The 22,994-nt window shown below is 43.8% G+C and overlaps 1 protein-coding gene across 3 annotated transcripts in view; it reads right to left on the bottom strand.

Annotated features, from left to right (window-relative positions):
* Positions 1-22,759, bottom strand: part of celsr2 (cadherin, EGF LAG seven-pass G-type receptor 2) — a 309,225-nt gene extending 286,466 nt beyond the window's left edge. For all 3 annotated transcript variants that reach the window (XM_080210022.1, XM_080210025.1, XM_080210024.1), the window contains exon 1: positions 18,876-22,759. In XM_080210022.1, the coding sequence (XP_080066148.1) occupies positions 18,876-22,440 (3,565 nt within the window). In that variant the 5' untranslated portion in view covers positions 22,441-22,759. The remainder of the gene's footprint in view (positions 1-18,875) is intronic.
* Between the last annotated feature and the right edge of the window lie 235 nt (positions 22,760-22,994).

Raw genomic sequence — 22,994 nt, 5'->3', positions numbered from 1 at the left:
TTCGAGCCTGCCCCGCCATTCAATAAGATCATGGCTGATCTGAAGTGGATCAGTTCCACTTTCCCACTTTCTCCCCATAATCCTTAATTCCCCTGTCTATTAGAAATCTATCGACCCGTGACTTAAATATATTCAGCAAGGTAGCCTCCACCACTTTAATGGGCAGAGAATTCCAAATGTGTTGATATGAACTCAATGGGCTGAAAGGCCTCTTCTGCGCTGTATGATTCTATGATTTTTCTGTGCTCAAAAAACTTGTTGTTGACTGAAAACAATTTTTTTTTATTTTAAAAGGGAGGTTACAGTAAATATGGAAGTGACCATCCTGTATCCTTTAACATTCACAAAATAAACCCAGAGGCAAATCAAATGATTCACCATTTTAACACTCTGAACCACTTTTCACATTGAAACTCACAAAGACAGGAATTTCATCCCCCTTGTGCCAATATTTTTACGAATATGTACCAGCAGTGTGAACGCACGCGTGTGCTACACAGTTGTTAAAGTGCCATAAAGGTTTTACAAAACCGTAAGAAAGCTAATCAGTAATTGCCATTCGATTTATTAACACAAGTGGGTGGTACAGAGGCAAGCACTGCTGCCTCTCAGCACCAGGGATTCGGGTTCAATTCCAGCCTTGGGTGACCGTTTGCACATTCTCTCTGTGGGTTCACTCCGGGTGCTCTGGTTTCCTCCCACCCTCCAAAAGATGTGTTGGTTAGGTGCATTGGCCATGCTAAATTCTCCCTCAATTTACCAGTACAGGTGCCGGAATGTGGCGACTAGGGGATTTTCACAGTAGCTTCATTACAGTGTGAATGTAAGCCTACTTGTGACATTAATAAATGAACTTAAACTTTCCTTTTCTGATGCCATGTTAACAACAGATTAACAGACAACACTCTCTACTGCAATGGCTTCGTTACTGAAATATTAATCTGTGGCTTTATATGGTTTGTGCACTAACATACAAGCAAAGTATAGTAAATGCTGAAAACCTGAAACATTGAAAACGTAGAAAATAGAAGCAGGAGTAGGTCATTTGGCCCATCGAGCCTACTCTGGCATTCAGTTTGATCATCAAATTCAATATCCTGATCCCACCTACCACCGCCCCCCCGCCCCACAATACCCCTTGATCCTTTTAGCCCCAATAGCTATATCCAATTTATTCTTGAAATCACACAACGTTTTGGCCTCAACTACTTTCTGTGGCAGTGAATTCCACAGATTCACCATTCCCTGGGTGAAGAAATTTCTCCTCACCCCAGTCCTAAAAGGTTAACCCCTAATCCTCAAACTATGACCCACCCCGCCATTTTGCCTGCAGCACAGGCATAATGGGTTAAAATGATTGTTTTCTGTACCCCCCTATGATTTTATCTAAAACCAGGCAACACATAAGAGTAAATATTGTAAGCTCCCATACTGGTCTCTGAAAAGGCATTAGCTCAGAAAGTCAGCTATCTCCGCTCACCACTGACCTGCTGCACGTTATCAGCCTTTTTCTGTTCTTGTAAAAGTCCAATGGGTTAGTCGAGACACCATAAACCGCCTGAGTTTGGCATCAGTTGCAAGTGAGCAGGAATATATATCTGCAGTTTGTTCAGTACTGTTTTGAATGATAAGCGTTTAATCTGTAGGCTTTCTGTGCTCAATTAACTGCTTCTAACAGTATCCCTTGAGGTGTACAGTTTTTTTGAGTGAGAAAGACGTACAAACCACATCAGACCTCAACCAATTTCTCCTTCCCCTCTTGTAAGTGCTGAAACTTGTTAGACAGTAATACTGTAGATGCTAACATCCCTTCGGTACCTCAACTAAGTAACCTTCTGTAAAACTGCGCAGTGAGTTCAATTGCATCAGCAAGAAATTACAGAAGGTTGTGAACGTAGCCCAATCCATCAATGCAAACCAGCCTGCCATCCATTGACTCTGTCTACACTTTGCGCTGTCTTGGCAAAGCAGCCAGCATAATTAAGGACCCCATGCTATTCACTGCTCCACCGACTTCCATCGGGAGAAGGATACAGAAGTCTGAGATCATGTACCAACTGACTCAAGAACAGCTTCTTCCCTGACTTTTGAACGGATCTACCTTGCATTAAGTTGATCTTTGTCTACACCCTAGCTATGACTGTAAAGCTATATTCTGCACTCTCTCGATTCCTTCTCTATGAACGGTATGCTTTGTCTACATCGGGCACATGAACAATACTTTTCACTGTATACTAATAAATATGACAATAATAAATCAAATCAAATCAGTCTGTTTCAGCTAGCTCGATGAAGACCAGCCACCTGGGACATTCTTGGCCTGTATTCACTTGCCAATTAAGTTTCACAGCAAAAGTAATTAACACACAAGTTGGAAATCTGCTCATCAAGGCATTTTCATATCACACAGACAAAAAAAACAAGTGGTAAGTGTGATTTTTTACAGCTGGGTGCCATGTTGTTTGTGTATACTGTTTCTTTAACAAATTGCAAACACTCGTAGGAACACCATCCAATCTCACACAAAATCCAATTGTCTTTTTGTGATGATCTGCTCCGTTGTTAAGAAGTAGCTGTGCCTGCCAGCGAGGACGGAGAATTGGCCAAATCTCCATTCACTGCAACGGCAGCTGAGAATCCCAGCTATGAGCAAGGTTGAAGAATCTGGCCCCAGAATAGTTGGGGTGGGGACAGAGAGGGAGGAGGTGGTGGGGGGAGGTGGATGAAAGAGCCCTCATGTTATTTTTTTTCTTCCTTACCACAAGTACCTGGGGGTTTGTGATGCTTTTAAATGCCTTGGCTGAGATTTGCTCATTTGAGAGAAATAGACTGAAATTTTAATGTCTCGCCCGCTACGGGAATCAGATCAGGTGAGGCGCAGACCATGGAAAGGTCCATTGGCATCCAAAAAAAACCCACATTAACTCTCACCACTTTTGTTTAAAAGGTGGAAAGAGGAAGAAAGCCAGAGAGGAAGTGGGAAGTTCGTAGGTTTTTTTGCAAGCTACTAAAGACATCATGATGCATGCAAGAGGAAAAAATACAGTTAAAGCAACATGAACAGATTGTATCAGAAAATTGAATAGGATATTCTTCTACTCCTTTCTTTAACAACTCGTGGCTAAACATTAGCTGCCTGATAACGACCAACAATCAATAAACTCATTAGGAAATAGTACAGATCAATATGCCTGTGCAAGTGGTCAGTGACTTAGTCATCAAAAGATTTAAACTGAAATTCATATTATACATAGACAAAGCAGGAAGAATAAACAACCATTTGTACACCTCCAAACACCAATTTTCCTTGGCAGCTTAAAGGACAATTTAATGGGACATCTTGTTCTTTCAGTTCTTAAACAGACCAAAAAAATTACGCTTTTTTCGAAGCTCTTCCCCATAACAATGGGTTGGTGTCTAGTACTCAAAGCATGCAACCCCTGATCTCTGTCTAAGTGAGACAAACATTATATTGACTGGATCATTGCAATGACAATTTAGTCATTTTCAAAAGAATGCTGAACATGTACTATATTTGCGGAATGAAGATATCAATGTCATGGGCACAGCAATGTTTGGGGCAATTAGTCAGCCTGAAGCAAACATGACAATTTAGAGATCAAAAAAGGAATCAAAGCAATAGGGAACCCGAATTCTGGGAGGTGTCCCAGAACTCAGCTGATGTAGCTGATGTCAACCAGGATACCAATTGTCTTCAGCACTTTTGTAAATGGGGAAAAGTTAAAGTTTACTTATTTGTCACAAGTAGGCTTACATTAACACTGCAATGAAGTTAATGAAATTCCCCTCGTCGCCACACTCCAGCGCCTGTTCAGATCAAGGCTTTGAACCTGCACGTCTTTCAGACTGTGGGAGGAAAGCCACACAGACACATGGAGAACGGGCAGACTCCACGCAGGCAGTGACCCAAGCTGGGAATCAAACCCTGGTCCCTGGTGCTGTGAGGCAGCAAGTGCCAACCACTGTGCCAATTCAATCTAATTCATATCCAATGTCTCTTGCTCAAATATACACATGTCGGGTATGCACAGGATCAGACCCAAAGGTGTCACCACTGGACTCACATGGCTATAGTATCAGATATCCATGAAATCCTGTGTCAAAATGAACCATAGAATTCTTAGTGCAGATATTTGGCCAATTGAGACTGCACTGACTCTAAAGAGCATTTCTCACCCACGCCCACCCCTCCACCCTATTCCTGTAACCCTAAACATTTGCCATGACTAATCCACCTAACCTATACATCTTTGGACTACGGGAAGAAACCGAGCACCCAGAGGAAATGCACGCAGACAGGGGAGAACGTGCAAACTCCACACAGACATCCAAGGCTGGAATCGAACCTGTGTTCCTTTCACTGTGAGGCAGCAGTGCTAACCATTGTGCTCCCGTGCCTCCCCAATGTCTTCCTTCAGGATAGATGGGAGAAAAGTTTCTGGATGAAGCTGTAGCATAAACAGAGTATCAGCACAATGGAAATTCCTGTCCCATGGCAAAGGCAGGAAAGACAAGAGCTACATCAGTTTTGTTGTTCAAAGGCAGCTAATCCAATTAATGTCAAAACATACGGTAGGCACTAAACAAGGAACTCACTGAGGATTGTGCATCCAACAAACACTTCCATCCATCAACATAATACATCACAGCTGGATCTAATCCTTTCCAAATACTTGAAGGCAATGAATATAAACTACACGTGGGGTTTGACTGCATTTAAAAAAGCTTTGTATTATATTAAACTATCTTCACACTTGTGTTTTAGGAGATTGTTTATTTTCCTGCACTTACTATACAGCCAAGATTAGTGATTTGTTTTCTGTTATTTTTGAGAAGTATGATATCATCCTTATGGCCAAAAACACTGAACTATCATACTTGCAACGTCTCGGAAATAATTACCAAGACTTCTCAAATTCCAGTGACAAGACCGATGGTGTTCTCCAATACCGACCCAACTAAGTTTGCTGGGTCAGTAAAAGGAGACTTTATTAAAATAGGAAAGATCAAGGTGCCATTTTTTAGCATTTCTCAGGCTCATCTGCCTCATTCCCATGCTTAATCCTCAAGTTTATTTGACTGTGGGGCAGGAGGCATAGGATTGCTGTTGTCCAGAACCCACATTCCCCAATTCTGGCTGTTTGCCCATCAGTTAGAAAAAAGACTTGCATTTATATAGCACCTTTTGTGATCATCAGAACTTTCAAAGCACTTCACCCTAACGTGGAATGCAACTGCAGGTTGGATGGCCAATTAAACTGTTAGCGTGGCTACCTCACAATGCCAGAGACCCAGGTTCAATTCTGACTTTGGGTGACTGTCTGTGTGGAGTTTCTCCCCAGTCTGCGTGGATTTCCTTCAGGTGCTCCAGTTTCCTCCTCCCTCACTCCAAAGATGTGCAGGTTAGATGAATTAGGCATGCTAAATTAGCCTTTTGTGTCCCAAGATGTGTAGGTTAGATGAATCTGCCATGGTAACTGTGTGGGTTCATAGCGATGGAAAGGGGAGAGGGCCTAGGTATGATACTCTGTCAGAGAGTTGGTGCAGACTTAATGGGTAAAATGGCCTCCTCTTGCACTGTAGGGATTCTATGATCCTGGGTCTCAAATGGGCACTTTGGATGTACACTCTCAGGAGGACAACTGTTTCAGAGAGCTTCTGTCTGATAAATAAATAAATTACAATGGACAAGCACTATAAAGAGTGTCTGGGCATCACTTTCAAATACAAACTTCAGTCCCTAGACACCATTCTTGATTTTATTTCACCCGGAGGCAACAAGTGCTGGCAAGATATTTGACCATAGCTGGCGCTACAGCCAAGGAGTCCTAACCCAACATTCACACAACAGGAATCACTGAAGAACGATCAGAAATGAGATGCCCAACTAATGTTCTTTCTCTCTAGCTGAGCAGATTGGAGCAATATTCCAATCTACTGGACATCAGCTGGCTCAAAGATCAGGGACAGAACCTGGAATTGTCCCAAACAATTAAGATCTACGCCACAGTTAGACATTCTGGCATAAAATTTAAAAGCAAAAATAGTCAAAGCTGATTAGTCACACGGTGATATTTTAAGGTCATCAGGGCCAGTAGCTATGACACTACAGACCCAAATGACAGAACATATTTATCATATCAAACTGGGCACAGCTGGCATTGTCCTGGGTCTCTCTCTCTCTAATCTCCAGTGCCGTGTCAGGCCTGTAGCCAAGCTTGTCTGATAAGCTGCACAATTTACGTTGGCCTAGCTCCAGAACAAGGCATCATTAACATAAAGCAGCTTATATCCCACTGAGCAATTCTCCTGTGTTTTTTTTTCTGTTTTTGAAGCATAGATCTGTCTTTTTGTTTTAAATATGTCATCAGCATTTTGCTCATACGCCAAAACACATTGCATTTAAGAGCATGTGTTTGGTTATTAACTAAATACTTTGAATGGAAATTACTTGAATGCTTGATTAATGAATATAAAAACGTTGTGCCTTTAACAAAAAGTGTTCACATCGCAAGAACAATTCCAACATTGCAAGTAGCTGCACTTTAAAACTACTTAAGAGTCTGAAAGGCACTTTGGGACATCCTGAGATCATGAAATACAATTTATTTATGTATGATCATGGAACACAATTTTCCCATGCCGCCACAGGCAGGATCAATGGCAGGTGTGTGGGAGGGGTAGGGCGAGGCAGTGTAATTTGCTAGGAAGCCCAAAAATCAGTTTCACGCTGGCATGAAATTACAGCAGGGTCTTCTGACGTTGCCCCCCATTGCATTTTCAGAATCTCGCTGGAGGATGACATGAAACTGATTTGCGTCCCGCTAATGGGAACACATATGACGGCCTGACTGAAATCATTTCCCCCAAGTCCAATTCTCCATGACAGCAGTGTGAAGACACACCTGTCCAGAACACATCTAAACCAAAATGACACGCAGAAGTTGGGACTGACCTGAAGAAGGTCTGGGGCTGCCTGCGGGGTTCAACATGGAGGCTGTCGGAGATTCATAGCAATAGGTGGGGGAAGCATATACCAGAATCCCTACAGTGCAGAAGAGGCCATTTGGCCCATCCGACTGCACTGACCACAATCCCACCCAGGCTTTACCTCTATAACCCCACATATTTACTCTGTTAATCCCCTGAAACTAGGGTCAATTTAGCATGGCCAATTAACTTAACCAATGCATCTCTGGACCGTGGAAGGAAACCGGAGCACGCGGAGGAAACCCACGCAGACACAGGGCGAATGTGCAAATCTCACACAGACAGCAACCCGAGGCCAGAACTGAACCTGGGTCCCCGGCACTGTGAGGCAGCAGTGCTAACCACCTTCCAAATCCAGGGTAATAGGGGAATCTTCTAGCCTAGAAGTCAATTTTCTTTCTTGAGGAGGTCGATCTTCTTGCTTCAATGGTGGGGTAGTGATGTTGGGAACATTTTAAATATGGCACCCAGATATGAGGTGCACCACCAAGTCTGCCCCTTCACATAAGATGGCACAAACCCTGGGGTTTATGATTAATTACGCTAGGGATAGAAAATATGACATATTTTCCAGTCAGCCTCTGCAGTGGGAAACACTCCCCATGCCTGTCACGGGACTTAGTCCCAGATAGGAGAATTTTATCCATAATTGTCAACTTTGATTTTTGTAATTGGTGAAAAATCCCTTCACTGGAAAAAAAAAACAAACCAGCGGGGCAATGTCTTATTTATCAAACTAGCTACTATCATTTTCATTTTGTGTTAACTTTAACATTATGCTAATATTTTTGCATCTTAAAGAAACATGACAAGGTTTGATACATTAAAGCAATCACTGACAACCACCAGAAGTATGTTTTGATTTTCCTTGGAGTTTTAAAAATGTATCTGCCCTCATTCAGGCTTGAAATTTCAATTTCAAAGCTAGCTGACTGAAATAACTCCTCAGAGGCCAGCGTCCCTTCACCAGATTCCCTTTATTTACAAACTCAATTCCATTCCTAAGAATGTTTCAGGTATAAAGGTCAGAATTCAGAATGTCAGTAGCCCTGATAATCCTATATATACCTATGGGTTAGATTCCCTGACTGGGCACACAATCATTACCTCAATCAGGGAGCTCACACTCCAAGACCTCATAGAGGTCAATACACTCAGTCTTATGTCAACCGCATCCAAAACTATTTTCGCCTCACCATTCAAAATTAAAACTCCAACTTTGAAAGCCTAGGTGCTAAAAATACCTTTATTTTCTATAAAGCCAAACAAGGTTGAGTTCCCTCGATGCTAATTTCACAGTAAAATTATTAGCTTTTTTTGAACTCGATAGAAACAGAAGATACTTGATTTTTGTCACTAAGGTCTTCTCAGGCCTCTCGAAAACATTGCAATTCTCAATGAGTTAAGTGATCTGTTCCCAAGCCTCTGCAAATGACTATCTGAAACTGACTGCGAGCAAGTGCATGTGAATGAGATAAGTTGCCATCTCTAACTTTGTTCCATCCCTATGGGGAAGCATCCAACTTCAGTCCATATTATCTTCTACAAGGTGACCAAGATTTATAATTTAATAGTGGGCACAGTGCCAAACTAAAATTGTCAGTCTACTTTTCTATAACATAACCAATTACAGCACCAATAATGTTTGCTATCATAACATTAAAAATATGTTGCTCCATATCATACAGAATCCCTACAGTGCAGAAGCAGGCCATTCAGCTTACTGAGTCTGCACCAGCTCTTTCTTATAGAGCATCTTACCCAGAATTTATCGCTACCACCGTCACCACCCCTACCCCCACCCCCACATACCCCACCCTGTTACCCTATGTATTTACACCACTAATCCCCACCCCCATAACCACCCCACTAATCCCACTAACACACACATCTTTGGACGAGAAGGGGCAGTTTGGCATGGCCAATCCAGTAAATCTGCACATCTTTGGACCGTGGGAGGAAACTGAAGCAGCCGGAGGAAACCCACGCAGACATGGGGAGAAAGTGCAAACACCACACAGACAGTCACCCAAGGCTGGAACCGAACTCGGATCCCTGGCGCCATGAGGCAGCAATGCTAACCACTCTGCCACCATGTTGCTATGTGGGGGCAAACCACATCTGTAAAACAGTGTGTTGGTCAAAAACTTAAAGCCACCATCCTCCTCTTGCAGAGCTTTCCAATATTAGCTTTTCTGCCAAACTCTTCTCTGTAAACGTAAAGAGAAATAAAATTGGGTAGAAAACCACTGTTGCCATGAACCTTATAAGAACCAAAAGGTGTTTTAATGGGATCCAAAGGAGTTTTAATGGAAATCAAGCAACTTTGCGGATTAGGATAGTATGTAATGTTACCCCAGACTCAAGTATTCCAATGGTCCCCTGGCTTTGCATCCTCAAAAGACTGAACTGTCCACATGCTAACCCACACCAAGTCCCAGTCAACATTGTGTTTGCTGAACTATTGTGGATCTGTGCCCAGCAGTGTTTCAATTTTTAAAATTCACAACCTTGTTTTTAAACGCTCCCAATGCCTCACCCCTCCCGATCTTTGTAAGCTCCTCCACCCGTACAATTCTCAGGATTTGCAATGCTGCTACCACTCTGGCCTTCTGCACATCCCTATTTTTCTTCACTCCATCAGTCGCTGCTGTGCCTTGTCTAGATCCCAGGCTCTGGAATTTTCACTCTGCCTCTCTCGCCTCCTTTTCAAATTCTTTAAAACCTACCTTTTTGACCAAACTTCTGGTCCTCTGTCTAATATTTCCTTATATGGTTTGGTTTTGTTAATCAGTCCTGTAAGGCGCTATTGGAATTTTTAACAATTCATTTTTACGGGATGTGGGCATTGTTGGCTGGCTCAGCATTTGTTGCCCATCCCTAGTTGCACTTGAGAAGGTGGTGATGAGCTGCCTTCTGGAACCTCTGCGGTCCCTGTGGTGTAGGTACATCCACAGTGCTATTAGGGAGGGAGTTCCAAGATTTTGACACAGTGAAACTGAAGAAACGACAATATATTTCTAAGTCAGGATGGTGAGTGACTTGGAAGGGAACCACCAGATGGTGGTATCCCCATGCATATGCTGCCTTTATCCTTCTAGATGGTAGTGTTAATGCGTTTGGAAGGTATTGTGTAAGGAGCATTAGTGAGTTTTTGCCATACGTCTTGTAGATGGTACACTCAGCTGCAACTGTTCATTGACGGTGGAGGGAGTGAATGTTTGTAAAAGGGGTGCCAATCAAGTGGGCTACTTTGTCCTACTTCTTGACACCATCCAGTGTTATTGGAGCTGCACTTTTACAGGTTATGGGGAAGAAGTGGGAGAATGGGGATGAGAACCACATCAGCCATAATTGAATGGCGGAGCAGACACAATGGATCAAATGGTCCAATTCCATTCCTATATCTTACGGTCTCATCCAGGCAATTGGAGAGTATTCCATCACACTCCTGACTTGTGTGTTGAAGATAGGGGATAAGGTTGAGGAGTCAGGAGGTGCTACTATGCTAAAGGTGTCATATTAATGCAAGTTGTTGCTCAGAGAAGAAATGAAAACTTTAAAATATTTTAAAACAAATGAGTCTCAAATAAGCAATTATTAGTTGTAAATCTGAGTGCCTTCCATTCCACACGGTCACTGAGGGAATGGTAGACCAATTGAAAGATCTATTGATTACGAGGGAAGAAGTGTTAGGGCTTTTAGCTGGCACTAAAACCGATAAATCTCCGGGGCCCGATTGCATTTATCCTAGGCTGCTTAGGGAGGCGAGGGATGAGATTGCTGGGCCTCTGACGTGAATCTTTGTCTCTTCTTTGGACACAGGTGAGGTTACAGAGGACTGGAGGATAGCAAACGTGGTACCATTGTTTAAAAAGGGTAGGGAGGGATAGCCCGGGTAACTATAGGCCGGTGAGCTTAACGTCAGTGGTAGGTAAGTTGATGGAGAGGATTCTTATGGATAGGATGTATGCACACTTAGAGCGTTGCGGTCTGATTAAGGATACGCAGCATGGCTTTGTAAATGGGAAGTCTTGCCTTACGAATCTGGTAGAATTCTTTGAGGAGGTGACAAAAACGGTCAACGAAGGACGAGCTGTTGATGTCGTCTATATGGATTTCAGTAAGGCGTTTGACAAAGTCCCTCATGGTAGGTTGGTACAGAAGATTAAAGCTCATGGGATATGTGGTCAGGTATCTAGATGGGTAGAGAACTGGCTTGCAAAGAGGAGTCAAAGAGTAGTAGTGGAGGGGTCCTTTTCTAGCTGGAGGTCTGTCACTAGTGGTGTGCCGCAGGGCTCGGTACTGGGACCTCTTCTCTTTGTAGTGTATATAAATGATTTGGAAGAGGAAGTAGATGGTGTGATCAGCAAATTTGCTGATGACACCAAGATGGCTGGATTGGCGGGCAGTGAGGAGCAGTGTCTGGCAATACAGCGGGATAATGATAGGCTGGTTGATTGGGCAGATACATGGTAAATGGAGTTTAATCCGGATAAATGTGAGGTGATGCATTTTGGCCGGAATAATGTAGGGGGGAGTTAGATGGTAAAGGGTAAGCCCATAAGGAGTATAAAATCGCAGCAAGACCTGGGGGTGCAAGTGCACAAGTCTTTGAAGGTGGCAGTGCAAGTGGAGAGTGTGGTGAAGAAAGCCTATGGTATGTTAGCCTTTATAGGAAGGGGTATAGAATATAAGAGCTGGAGTCTAATGTTGCAGTTGTACAGAATGTTGGTTAGGCTGCATTTAGAGTACTGCGTCCAGTTCTGGTCGCCTTACTACTGGAAGGACATGGAGACTCTGGAGAGAGTGCAGAGGAGGTTTACCAGGATGTTGCCTGGTATGGAAGGACTGGGTTATGAGGAAAGATTGAAGAAATTGGGGCTCTTTTCCCTTGAAAGACGCTGACTGAGGGGGGATCTAATAGAGGTATATAAGATTATGAAGGGTATAGATAGAGTAAACAGAGGTAAGCTATTTCCTATGATAGAGACACGTAGGACAAGGGGCCATGGACTTAAGGTGAGGGGGGAGAGGTACAACACAGATATTAGAGGAAGGTTTTTCCACACAGAGGGTAGTGAGGGTATGGAATGCTCTGCCAAGTAAGGTAGTGGAGGCAAACACGCTAGAGTCATTTAAGAGTAACTTAGACAGGCACATGACTGGGTTGGAGATGGGTGGATATAGGAGATTGTTTTAAATAAGGGTCATTAGCATTGGGGCGTCCCTGGTAAGGTAAATGGATATGGTATAATAATAATGTTTTTTTTTCTCCCCCTCTTCAGTCACAGGTTATAAGTCGGTCTGCCTCGTGTCCAACGAGGGGCATACACGCGATGGGTCGTACTGGGGCTGCTCTTGGTTGTTCGAGATTGGCCTAGTGCTCCATGTCATTAGTGTGTGCCTAAACTGGACCAGATACTGGGCAAGACGACAGCTCAGTGACTAATCGCTGATTGCTGTGCAGACACATGGATTTGGGCCGGTGTCTGTGGGAGTTTGCGCATTCTCCCCGTGCTTGCATGGGTTTTCTCCAGGTGCTCCGGTTTCCTCCCACACCCCAAAAGATGTGCTGTTAGGGTGATTGGCAGGAATAAATTGTCCTTAAATCAGTTTCCCTCAATCTGGATGGCCATAAAACATTAGACAGGGGTCATGGGTGGAGAGGGGGACTGGTGGTGTTGAGATGGCGGCATGGGCTCGTTGGGCCGAAGGGCCTGTTTCCCAGGCTGATTTTTTGTTCTTTGTAATTGACAATCCTTCCAACATTGGTGGTGCTTACAAATAAAAATGCTGACCTTACTTTCTGGCAGGAGCAGAGACTTCATTTCTTATAAGCTATTACTGAATTTATCAAATAAGTTATTTAAGTGCAGGTGGAAAAATAAAATTGGGAAGTATTAGTTCCTTGCTGCATAAGTAAGCAAAACAATGCGGAAATTTCTTCAAACTAATTGTGTGAGGCCAGTTTGGTGATCTTCCCTCCAATTCTTACTTTTCCAAGTATGATCACAGAATAGTACAATACAGAAAAGGCCCTTCAGCCCATCAAGTCTGCATTGATGCATGACAGACCCTGGCCTGCCCCACCTAATCCCACTTGCCATCGCTTGAATGTTTTGCCACGCCAAGTACTCATCCAGGTACTTCTTAAAGGATGCAAGTCATCCCACTTCTACCACCCTTCCAGACTCAACTCATGAAACTGAATAGATCCTAGCTTTAAGCTACAAACTGAATTTTTCTTCCAACGTAGAGTAGTAGTAAGAATATGGAACTCATAACCAAAGAGAGTGGCATTTAAAGGGAAGCTGGACAAGCATTTGAGGGGGTATAAAATGGATGGCTACAATGGTAGATTTACTGAAGGAAAGACGGGAGGAGTTCACGTGGAGCATCAACCCCACCATGGACTGCCTGGCCAAATAGCCCATTTCTGTGCCATATATCTGACCCAATGTAATCCAATATGGGGTTTTGCGTAGCCAAATGCCAAAATACGACCAATATGATCAAATGTTCATTAAATATACCAGGACAGCTTCTCCAGTTTGCTTTCATTTATCCTAACAGAATAAGAAAAATGGGAAAGCAAGTTTTATTTCCAGTGTTTCATTTAACAGCTGAAAAATGAGGGACATGTTTTGTTATTCCAAACACAAAAATACGGCTGGATTTGACATGCTGATAAGTCTATTCTCCAACTTCCCTGCTGTTTCTGCACATGGAAACAGCAGCCAATACTTGCTCATTACTTTCAACCTTCGTCATCAACTTGATAAAGTGAGTTCATCTTGTTAGCCGTAATCAGCAGAATAGAAGGCTACAAAATGGCATTCTTTCCCTCGCACAAAAGGGAAAAGTGGCAATTACTGCCAATTGCACTGAAATGAGGCATCATTGATCTGTCTACAGTGACTCGTCTGCCAATTCTGTAATCAGCATGCCTACCCGATGAAACAAGAGCGAACAGCAGACAAGCGTCCCTTTGTGCCAATGATACCCCCAGCAGGTGCTTGAGGTAAGAGGCAAACTGTTTTTCAAATTGAAAGGACCTTCACACAGCTGCTGCCAAAACCAGACACAGCTTGGACAAAGCTGTTACCTCGCAGTTTCCCTGGTAATTACGAAACTACTTCCCAACAATACTTGCATCAGAAAATCAAAACTATTACATTACAATAAAGAATCGGTATAAGTATAATGCATTGTAATCTAGAACAGTGTCACGACACATTTGAAACTCAATAGAGTTCTTCGTCAATTTTAAAGGGCCTACACGAACATTGTCCACACCCCTCCCCTCACTCCACTCACCACTTGACAATAAATAATAAATGTGTCTTTGGACCAAAAGAAACTATTACATTCAGATCAAAAGCTTTAGAGAAAAATAGTTAAGAGTAAAAGATACAGCATTACAATGTAAACAAAATAAATTACCATTAGTTTAAGGTTAGACAACACAAACTTGTTGAAAAATAACACAAATAGATAAGTGAATTAAGTCAGGCACCAGCTTCCTTATGAATCCTAGCTCACCATGTTTCACCAATTGGAAAAGGGATATTTGATGCCATATATCGCTGCCTAAATGAAAAGCTGTTTGTATATTACTATAAACTTCGAATTAAGTTTTTCAGTAGGATTCTCTAGGTAGATATGGTTATGCTGGACCGCACTGACCTTGCAATAAAGGTTCATTGAAACTATCAACTCCATAGTGCTTTTTACATTCTTATAATTATGCACTGACATTGACTACTTTATCTGATGAGGATCATGTTGAACCGAGATGTTAAATCCAATAGGATAAGTCACACTTTCCTGGATACCCTTTACATCTGCATGATATGGTTTTGGACAGAATTTAGCTGATACATCCTAAGGAATTAAGACCAAATAGGGGTAAAATTAGGTTAGAGAGTGCAGGGCTGAACCAGATCAAGATGCATCAGCAACACACTGGCAGGAAAGCACCATTACAGTGTGACAAGCCTACATCTACACCTTCCCTTATAATTGTGGATACAGGATATTTTAAAGTGGCAAAAATTGAAAGGAAACATGCAGTGACGTCACAGCTTTAAGATACAGTTTTTTTTGTTATTGACTGCATTACACAACAAATCAATGGCTGTATGACAGTTAATCAGATTCAATGTAATGCATATTACACCTACCAATAGAATCTACTATTACAATTAAGTCTTGATAAGGATCAAACATTTCACTTTAAAAAAAACAAAGTTTCAGACATATATTCACTTGTGCATGGTCAACTGGTACCTGCTCAGAATCTAGTGACATTCTATAACTTACTGCCAAGATTTTTTTCTGATCCAGTACTGATTGTTCTCTCTCTCAACCTTTCCACACCTGACAATGCATAGGTCAGACTATCTGTTTCTGTAGCTAATTATTCCTGGAACAGATCGCTAGTTGCTAGTCTGCCACCACAGGCTTGTCGCTTGAGGGGCATTACACCGCATCAAACACAGCCACACTCACACTCAGACAAACTAAGAGGCAATTCAGCATGGCCAACTTAACCTGCACGTATTTGGATTATGGGAGGAAACCGAAGCACTCAGCAAAAACCCACGTGGACATGAGGGGAATGTGCAAACTCCACACAGATAGGCCCCAGGCCGGAATCGAACCCATGCCCCTGGCGCTGTGAGGCAACAGTCCTAACCACTTGTGTCACTGTGCCACCCAATACTGATTGTTAGGCCATACTTATTATATAAATCCACTTGTCAAAATTAACAGTGGTTCAAAAAAGCTTGGCTTATAAACAGAATCTGTCAACAATCAAAGAATATAACAGCAAATAAGTTTTTGTGCAATTTTTTGTGCAGTATGTTATAGGCATACGAAATGTTCTCTTCCCATGAAATAGGTTCCATATTGATGAAACAAGACTTTAGAAGCATCACTCCTGTTGCCTCTGTTAATGAGCTTGAAAATATTTGAGGACAAAAGTCCTCAGTTAGCCAAGACAGTAGTAACTTTCATTACAATAATTTTAATGGAGATATTCAAAATTGGAGCATTGTTTTACCTTCTGAAGCTGCATTTGCCTTGATTTTTGAGGGGAAAAAATCAACTATAAACAGAATAAAATAAATTGCAATGTATGCAAAGTTTTAATGGATGCTCGCCATCTGGTTAATCATATAAATAAGCCAGACTGACAATCTTTAAGGATGAATTCATGGTTAAGTCACAGTGCATTATTTCTATTATAGGGTCAGTGACACTAAGTGCCCATAAGAGGATGAAACAACTGGTTACAATACTTTAGTGAATGATCATCAGTGAGTGCTAAATAAGCGAGATCTTTACTTGTAAACACAAACTGATCAGGACGCAATCATCACAGACTCCAACTATACCTTTCTTCAGGGGCATTATCTGTAGAGCAATGAAATTACATACATGCAGCATGGAAGTAAGGTATTATGCATTAAAAGCTCAAATCGTGTTTTTCTTTTCCATATATCTACAGAATTCCAAAAGCAAATTCACACATTTGCACCATTAGTTATGTCACAATTACCCGTTTTGATCAGGAATAATTGCAACACAGTACCTCTCTGTCACAAAAACAGTTGCACTTCAGAGGATACACAACTTTGCTTTAATGTGTGTTATCTATGTTAGCAGAAAATAGAAGTCAAACAGAAGCACATAAAGTTGAGATTGGTGATTAATTGAAATCTGTACATTAATTATCATTTTAAGTTTCTCTACAAAAGACAGGTGTCAGTCTTGTGCTCAAGATAATTTCAATCCTTAAAAAGCTCCTAAAATAATTTGAAATAACAATTGATAAATGGTGATTTCAAAAGAATCTGAAAGAGTGCCTTTGGCATAATAATGACAAGGTAATAAAATTTATACAATCTTGTCACTCAACTTATTTAAGAGGCATCTGGATGGGTGTACAAATAGGGAGGGACTAGAGAGATACAGACTGAGTAAGGACAGAAGGTTTTTTTTAAGTTTAGTTAGGACATCATGATCGGCACAGGTTTGGAGGGCCAAAGGGCCTGTGCTGTGCTTTTCTTTGTTCTTGGTCTTATGTGTAACTACCAATATAGTTTAAGGTTTCAGCAATACACATCTTGTATAATGTGCCAAGTTCATCATGTTATAGTACTATCAGTGACTGATCTTTGATGAAGTAATTCACCACTGCATCATAGACTTCAAAAGATAATTTCCATACCAACTTCAGTTCAGAGGGACAATTCCTTCAGTTGCATGATTTTTAAAAGGTAAAGCTCAGATGGCATTAATAAGAAAAGTTTGCACACTTTACCGAGATTCCAGTGGTAATACTCCACATGCAAGAGGCAGAAACATGGGGAACAGCAAAGTTCACATGTTTACATCATTAATTACATTGTAAATTAAACAGAAGTAACTGAAAAGATTGCAATATTTTGGGTGAATGAATTCTAAGGGTAAAGTGATAAAATGCAGTCACAAATTGTATTTACTATGTATCAATTTAAATGTACTGTTGATTAAAATCACAGACATACATAAATGGGGTGGCACAGTAGCACAGGGGTTAGCACTGCTGCCTAACAGCGCCAGAGACCTGGGTTCAATTCCTGGCTTGGGTCACTGTCTGTGGAGTTTGCACATATTCCCCGTGCCTGCATGGATTTCCTCTGGATGCTCTGGTTTCTTCCCACAGTCCAAAGATGTGGGGGTTAGGTGGATTGACCATGCTAAACTACTCCTTAGTGTCAGGGGGACTAACTAGGGTAAATGCATGGGGTTATGGGGATAGGGCCTGTCTAGGATTGTGGTTGGTACAGATTCAATGGGATGAATGGCCTCCTTCTGTACTGCAGGGATTCTATTCCATTCTAATTATAATATATATTGACACACACATGCATTCTATAGAGAGAGAGAGAGCACTAATATCTCTATATTAGTGAATCTGTGCTTCAATAGCTAATCTATAACGTATCATTTTAATGATTTCAACAGTTCAAAAATGTAAATCCTGTACTTAATCACAATATTATGTTTCTATTGGTCACAAAATACAAATCAGTAAAATCTATTTTAATGATCTCCCTAAGATCTTGTCCACAGTAGTCTTTTAATAATTTGATCCCTACAGACAAGTTTCCATTAATTTACATGAACGGCAATGGGATCATTTTATGAAAGGAGCATTAAACCCAGCTCTAATCCAACGTTTGGTTTCATTTAAAAGCAAGGATTACTGCACAATATGGAACGGATAGTGAAAAATGATCGTATTCCTTTCTTACCATAACTGGTTAAAAATAGGCTTCAGTTTGATCAGAATGGCTCAGATTTCAACAACAACAAAATATCATGGAACTGTACAAACTTCCAGACAAGGACTGCCATTGATAAAATGCAAACTATCGGCAAAAACATAGAGAGAAATTAAAACTTGTTGGAAAAGCACTACTTTCTTAAAATTCAGATAAGTTTTGCGTCTCGCATAATGTTTAAGATAAGGGTGCCATGTACCATACCATCCTCTGTATTCTGCACGGTTCCCAAAATAGCCGTAACAAAAAGAGAAAACTTTGTTCAGCTTTCTAATGTGATGCGTGTGCATTTTTTCTAAACACATTGAAATTGCATTTTAAGTTCAGAGCACTTTCTCCACTCTACAGGTTTTACTTGTTAACCCTATTGAAACAACAGGAATGCAAGAAATAACAAACAAAGGATCAAAATGTTCGTATTCCGACACTCTTTCATTCATTGTTTGTAATGGGAGTTTGCAAACATAACGTGTGATAGTGCTGACTGACCCAGGTTAAGCAAAGATAAACTGCAAGTCACCTTACCTGACACCGAAACTCTCATGGTTGCTTCAAGTGGCCTGTTATTGTCCAAAGCATTACTCAAACTTAATTCCCCTGTGGTCTGATTGAGAATGACCAGGTTTAATTCATTTCCATGATCAAAGCTGTAATGAAGAGTATCAGAGATATCTGGGTCATGAGCTGGAATTCTGCCAATTACCCCAGTAGGAAAACTGCTGGATTTGTTGGTGATGTAGTTATTGAAGATGATCTTAAAATTTTTCAACACAGGCAGATTGTCATTTTTATCCAATAGACGGATGTGAACTGTTGCTCTGCTGACGAGAGGCGCTGATGTGGCTTGAACCACAATGACATATTCTGATTTCGCTTCGTAATCCAAATCCATCAGAGCTGTCAACTCTCCGGAAAAGATATCCAGCTGGAAAACTTCAGGGATATTCCCCTCCACAATCTGATACATGATCTGCGCGTTTGTACCTTCATCTGGGTCAGTGGCAGTGATACGGGCCACCACTAATCCGATTGGGCTGTTTTCATCCACAAAGATGTCAAATTCGTCCTTTTCAAAAACTGGGGGGTTGTCATTAACATCCAACACCGCAACTTGGACTTCGATTGGAGTCCTCATTGCAGGAATACCTTTATCCACTGCAAAAGCCTTCAGGTTGTAAATCTGAACGTTCTCCCTATCGAGCCTGCGTAAGGTTCTAACTATACCTGATGTGGTTTCAATTATGAAATCCCCATCTCCGTCATCCCCACCTTGGAAAGTGTAAAACACTCTGCCGTTCAGTCCCGAATCACGATCAGTGGCAGAGATCTGAAGGACACTTGTAAACGTGGGGACATCTTCATAAACCGACCCCTGGTAATGGTCTCTTAGGAACTGAGGTGCATTGTCATTTACATCATTGACTAGAATTTCGAGATAGGTGGTGTCGGACTTTTGAGGAATCCCGTTGTCTTTCGCAGTAATTGCCAAAGTGTACGATACTTGATCTTCATAGTCGAGCTCCATCAGCGTTGTAACTGCACCCGAATCAGGTTCAATTTTAAACTGAGGTATGCTGTCTTCCATGAAGTAAGTAATTCTGGCATTTTCACCAGTATCTTCATCCGTTGCACTTATGATCACCACTGTTGTGCTCACGGGTTTGTCTTCATTGATGTTAACCGTGTAATGGGAACTCTGAAATACTGGCCTGTGTGTGTTTGCATCTGTAACATTAATTAAGACCTGGACGGTGTCAAACCGTGTGCCATCGCTGGCTGTTACAGTTAGGATGTACTGCCTCTCCAGCTTGTAATCCAGTGGTAAGGCCAGGGTTATCAGGCCACCGCCACTTTGGCTGGTTATTGAAAAGCGGTTTCGCGTATTACCACTGGAAATCTGATATGTCACAACACTGTTGACATCCCTGTCTATTGCAGATACAGTCACCACACTGGAGCCAACGGCTGCATCTTCATTCAGTCTTATCTGGTACAACTTCTGGCTAAATTCCGGATTGTTATCATTCACATCCAGCACAGTGATGCTGACACTCGCCGTGGATGACATTGGAGGTGACCCCTGATCCCGGGCCTCCACAGCGAAACTGTAAAAATCTGTCAACTCCCTGTCCAATTCCGAGCCCACCACAATCCAGCCGGTGTTGTTGTTGATGGAGAAGGGGAAATCCGGAGGCGTGTCCAATAACATGTATTCCAAACGGGAATTGTTCCCCGAATCAGCATCTATGGCCTGGATATGAATGATCGAGTAACCTATTGGCACGTTCTCCAGGACGGTCGACTGGAAGGGGGTGCTGACAAAGAGGGGCGCGTTGTCATTCACATCCACCACTTGCACTGTCACCAAGCCAGTGATGTTTGACAGCGGGGGTCTGCCACCATCCTGTGCCCTGATCCTTAGGGTGTACTCCTTGTTCATCTCATAGTCCAACTGGCTCACCACGTCGATGCTCCCACTCTGCGCGTCGATGTAGAACTGCCCACGAGTATTGCCACTCATGATGCTGTAGTGGACCAAGGCGTTGTTGCCCTTGTCTCTATCAGAAGCGGTGACCTGCAGGACTTGTGTGTTGGGGGCAACGTCCTCCAGGACCTGGATCACGTACCGTTTCTCACTGAACTGGGGGGTGTTATCATTGTCATCCTCCACCGTGATGTGCACGGTGGCAGTGGAGCTCCGCGGGCCGGGGTTCCTCCCTTGGTCGTTAGCCTCCACCAGGAGCTGATAGGACTCCACGGTCTCCCTGTCCACCGGCCCCCTGGTCCGCAGCACCCCGGACCGGTGGTCAATCTCGAACACCGCGTTCTCCCCCTGGCCGTTCAGGATCTGGTAGAGGATGTTGGCGTTCGGCGGGGCGTCTCCGTCGGTCGCCCTCACCGTCAGCACCTCGTAGCCGATCTCCAGGTTCTCCCTCACGCTCTCCTTGTACTCCTGCTGCTCGAAGTGCGGGTCGTGGTCGTTGGTGTCGCTGACGGTGACGGTGAGGGTGGCCATGGCCGAGCGCCGGGGCTGGCCGCCGTCCAGGGCGGTCACCCTGAACACATGGGTGTCCTTGGTCTCCCGGTCCAGCGGCTCGGCCGTGCTCACCACCCCGGTGTGGGGCTCAATGACAAACAGGCTGTTGGAGCGGCTGTCGAACAGGGCGTCCATGGAGTACTCCACCCTGCCAGCCTCCCCTGGGTCCGGGTCCACCGCTCTCACCAGGATCACCCGGGTGCCAGGCGGCCGGTTCTCTGCCACCGACACTTGGTAAATGGGGGGTTGGAACTGAGGGCCAGTGTTCACATTTCTCTTCTCCCGCCTCCTGATGCCATCCCCCCTGGGTGCCAAGGTGTCACCCTCTCCGGCAGACCATTGGAATTGGATCCTGAAATCTGCCCAGGTGCCAAGGGAGTTGGAAAGGGGGCACCCCCCACAGTAGACCCGCGCGGAGATGGAAGGGCTCCCCGCTGGGCACACCTTGCCAGGGCTAAAGAGATGCCCGTCCCGGGAGAGGGCAAAGGGGCTGGAGGGTGGTGCCAGCTGGCAGTTTCGGGGTTGGCAGCCCGGCCGGGTGGCGGCCAGCAGCTCCCCCAGGGATAGCAGGGGCTGGTCAGCCGGGAGGCAGGGCGAGTTTGATCCGGACAGGACATCCAGCCGGGCACCGCTGCTGCGCCCTCCCGCTGCCCGCTTGCTGCCACAGTGCCGGCCGCCCAGCCGGACCTCCAGCCGGCGGAGCACCGTGTCCGGCCGCCCCCCTGCCCGGCACCGGCGGCTCAGCCACAGGCTGAACGGGTTGTGAGGCAGTAGCCGGCAGTGGAGGCGCCGGGAGAGGCGCACCGTCCCCGCCGCCCAGTCAATGTCCAGATAAGCCCTGGCGAAGCTGGGCGCCGAGATCCACTGGATCGCACAGGAGTCACCGGCAGACAGATCCGCCACTAAACTCCCCGGGGCTGAGTGCTCCCAGAGTTGGACGCTCAGACTCTCCAGCAACGGGGTGTTGAACAGCAAGCAGCTTAGCACCGTCCACTTCACAGCACTCACTCCCATCCTAGTGTTCATCCTGTCCCATCTCCACTGCTGCTCCATCCACCTCTGCTGCTCCTCTCTCTCTCTGTCTCTTCTCTGTCTCTCTCTCTCAGCCGCCTCTCCTCTCCATCCTGCCGGGGGCAAGTGTCCGCAGCCGAGCCCCCACTGTCACAGGGACTGTCTGACCCCCATTCCCCCCAACAACCAACACCTCCTGCTGCCAAGGAATCGCACAAAATGGCTCCTTCTGAATCTCCCTCTCAATTAACATAAACCTGCTCGCACAAGGCGAATTCAGCCGGGGGGAGAGAGAGAGGGACACAAAGCTTTTAAAAGGGCAACGTCGCTCCTAAACGCCGCACCCAGGTCTGCTGTCCAATATCCGCTGGAATATCCCCCGCCAGGACAACACTCATATTCATTTTCTTATTTTGTCTGCTGGAGAGGTTCTTTTATTTTGCGAACTCCGGGGTGTGTGCTAAACTTAACAAGTGTTCCTACAGCACCACCAACCTGCCTATCAACCGACTGAAATCTACTTGGAAACAAACCAAGTCATTCAGAAAATATTTTCACAGTAACTTCATTGCAGTGTTAACGTAAGCCTACTTGTG

This window comes from Carcharhinus amblyrhynchos, chromosome 22 (assembly GCF_965287045.1).
Source record: "Carcharhinus amblyrhynchos chromosome 22, sCarAmb.v2.hapA, whole genome shotgun sequence".
NCBI classification, from domain to species: domain Eukaryota; kingdom Metazoa; phylum Chordata; class Chondrichthyes; order Carcharhiniformes; family Carcharhinidae; genus Carcharhinus; species Carcharhinus amblyrhynchos.
This window is presented reverse-complemented; position numbering and strand designations above follow the sequence as displayed.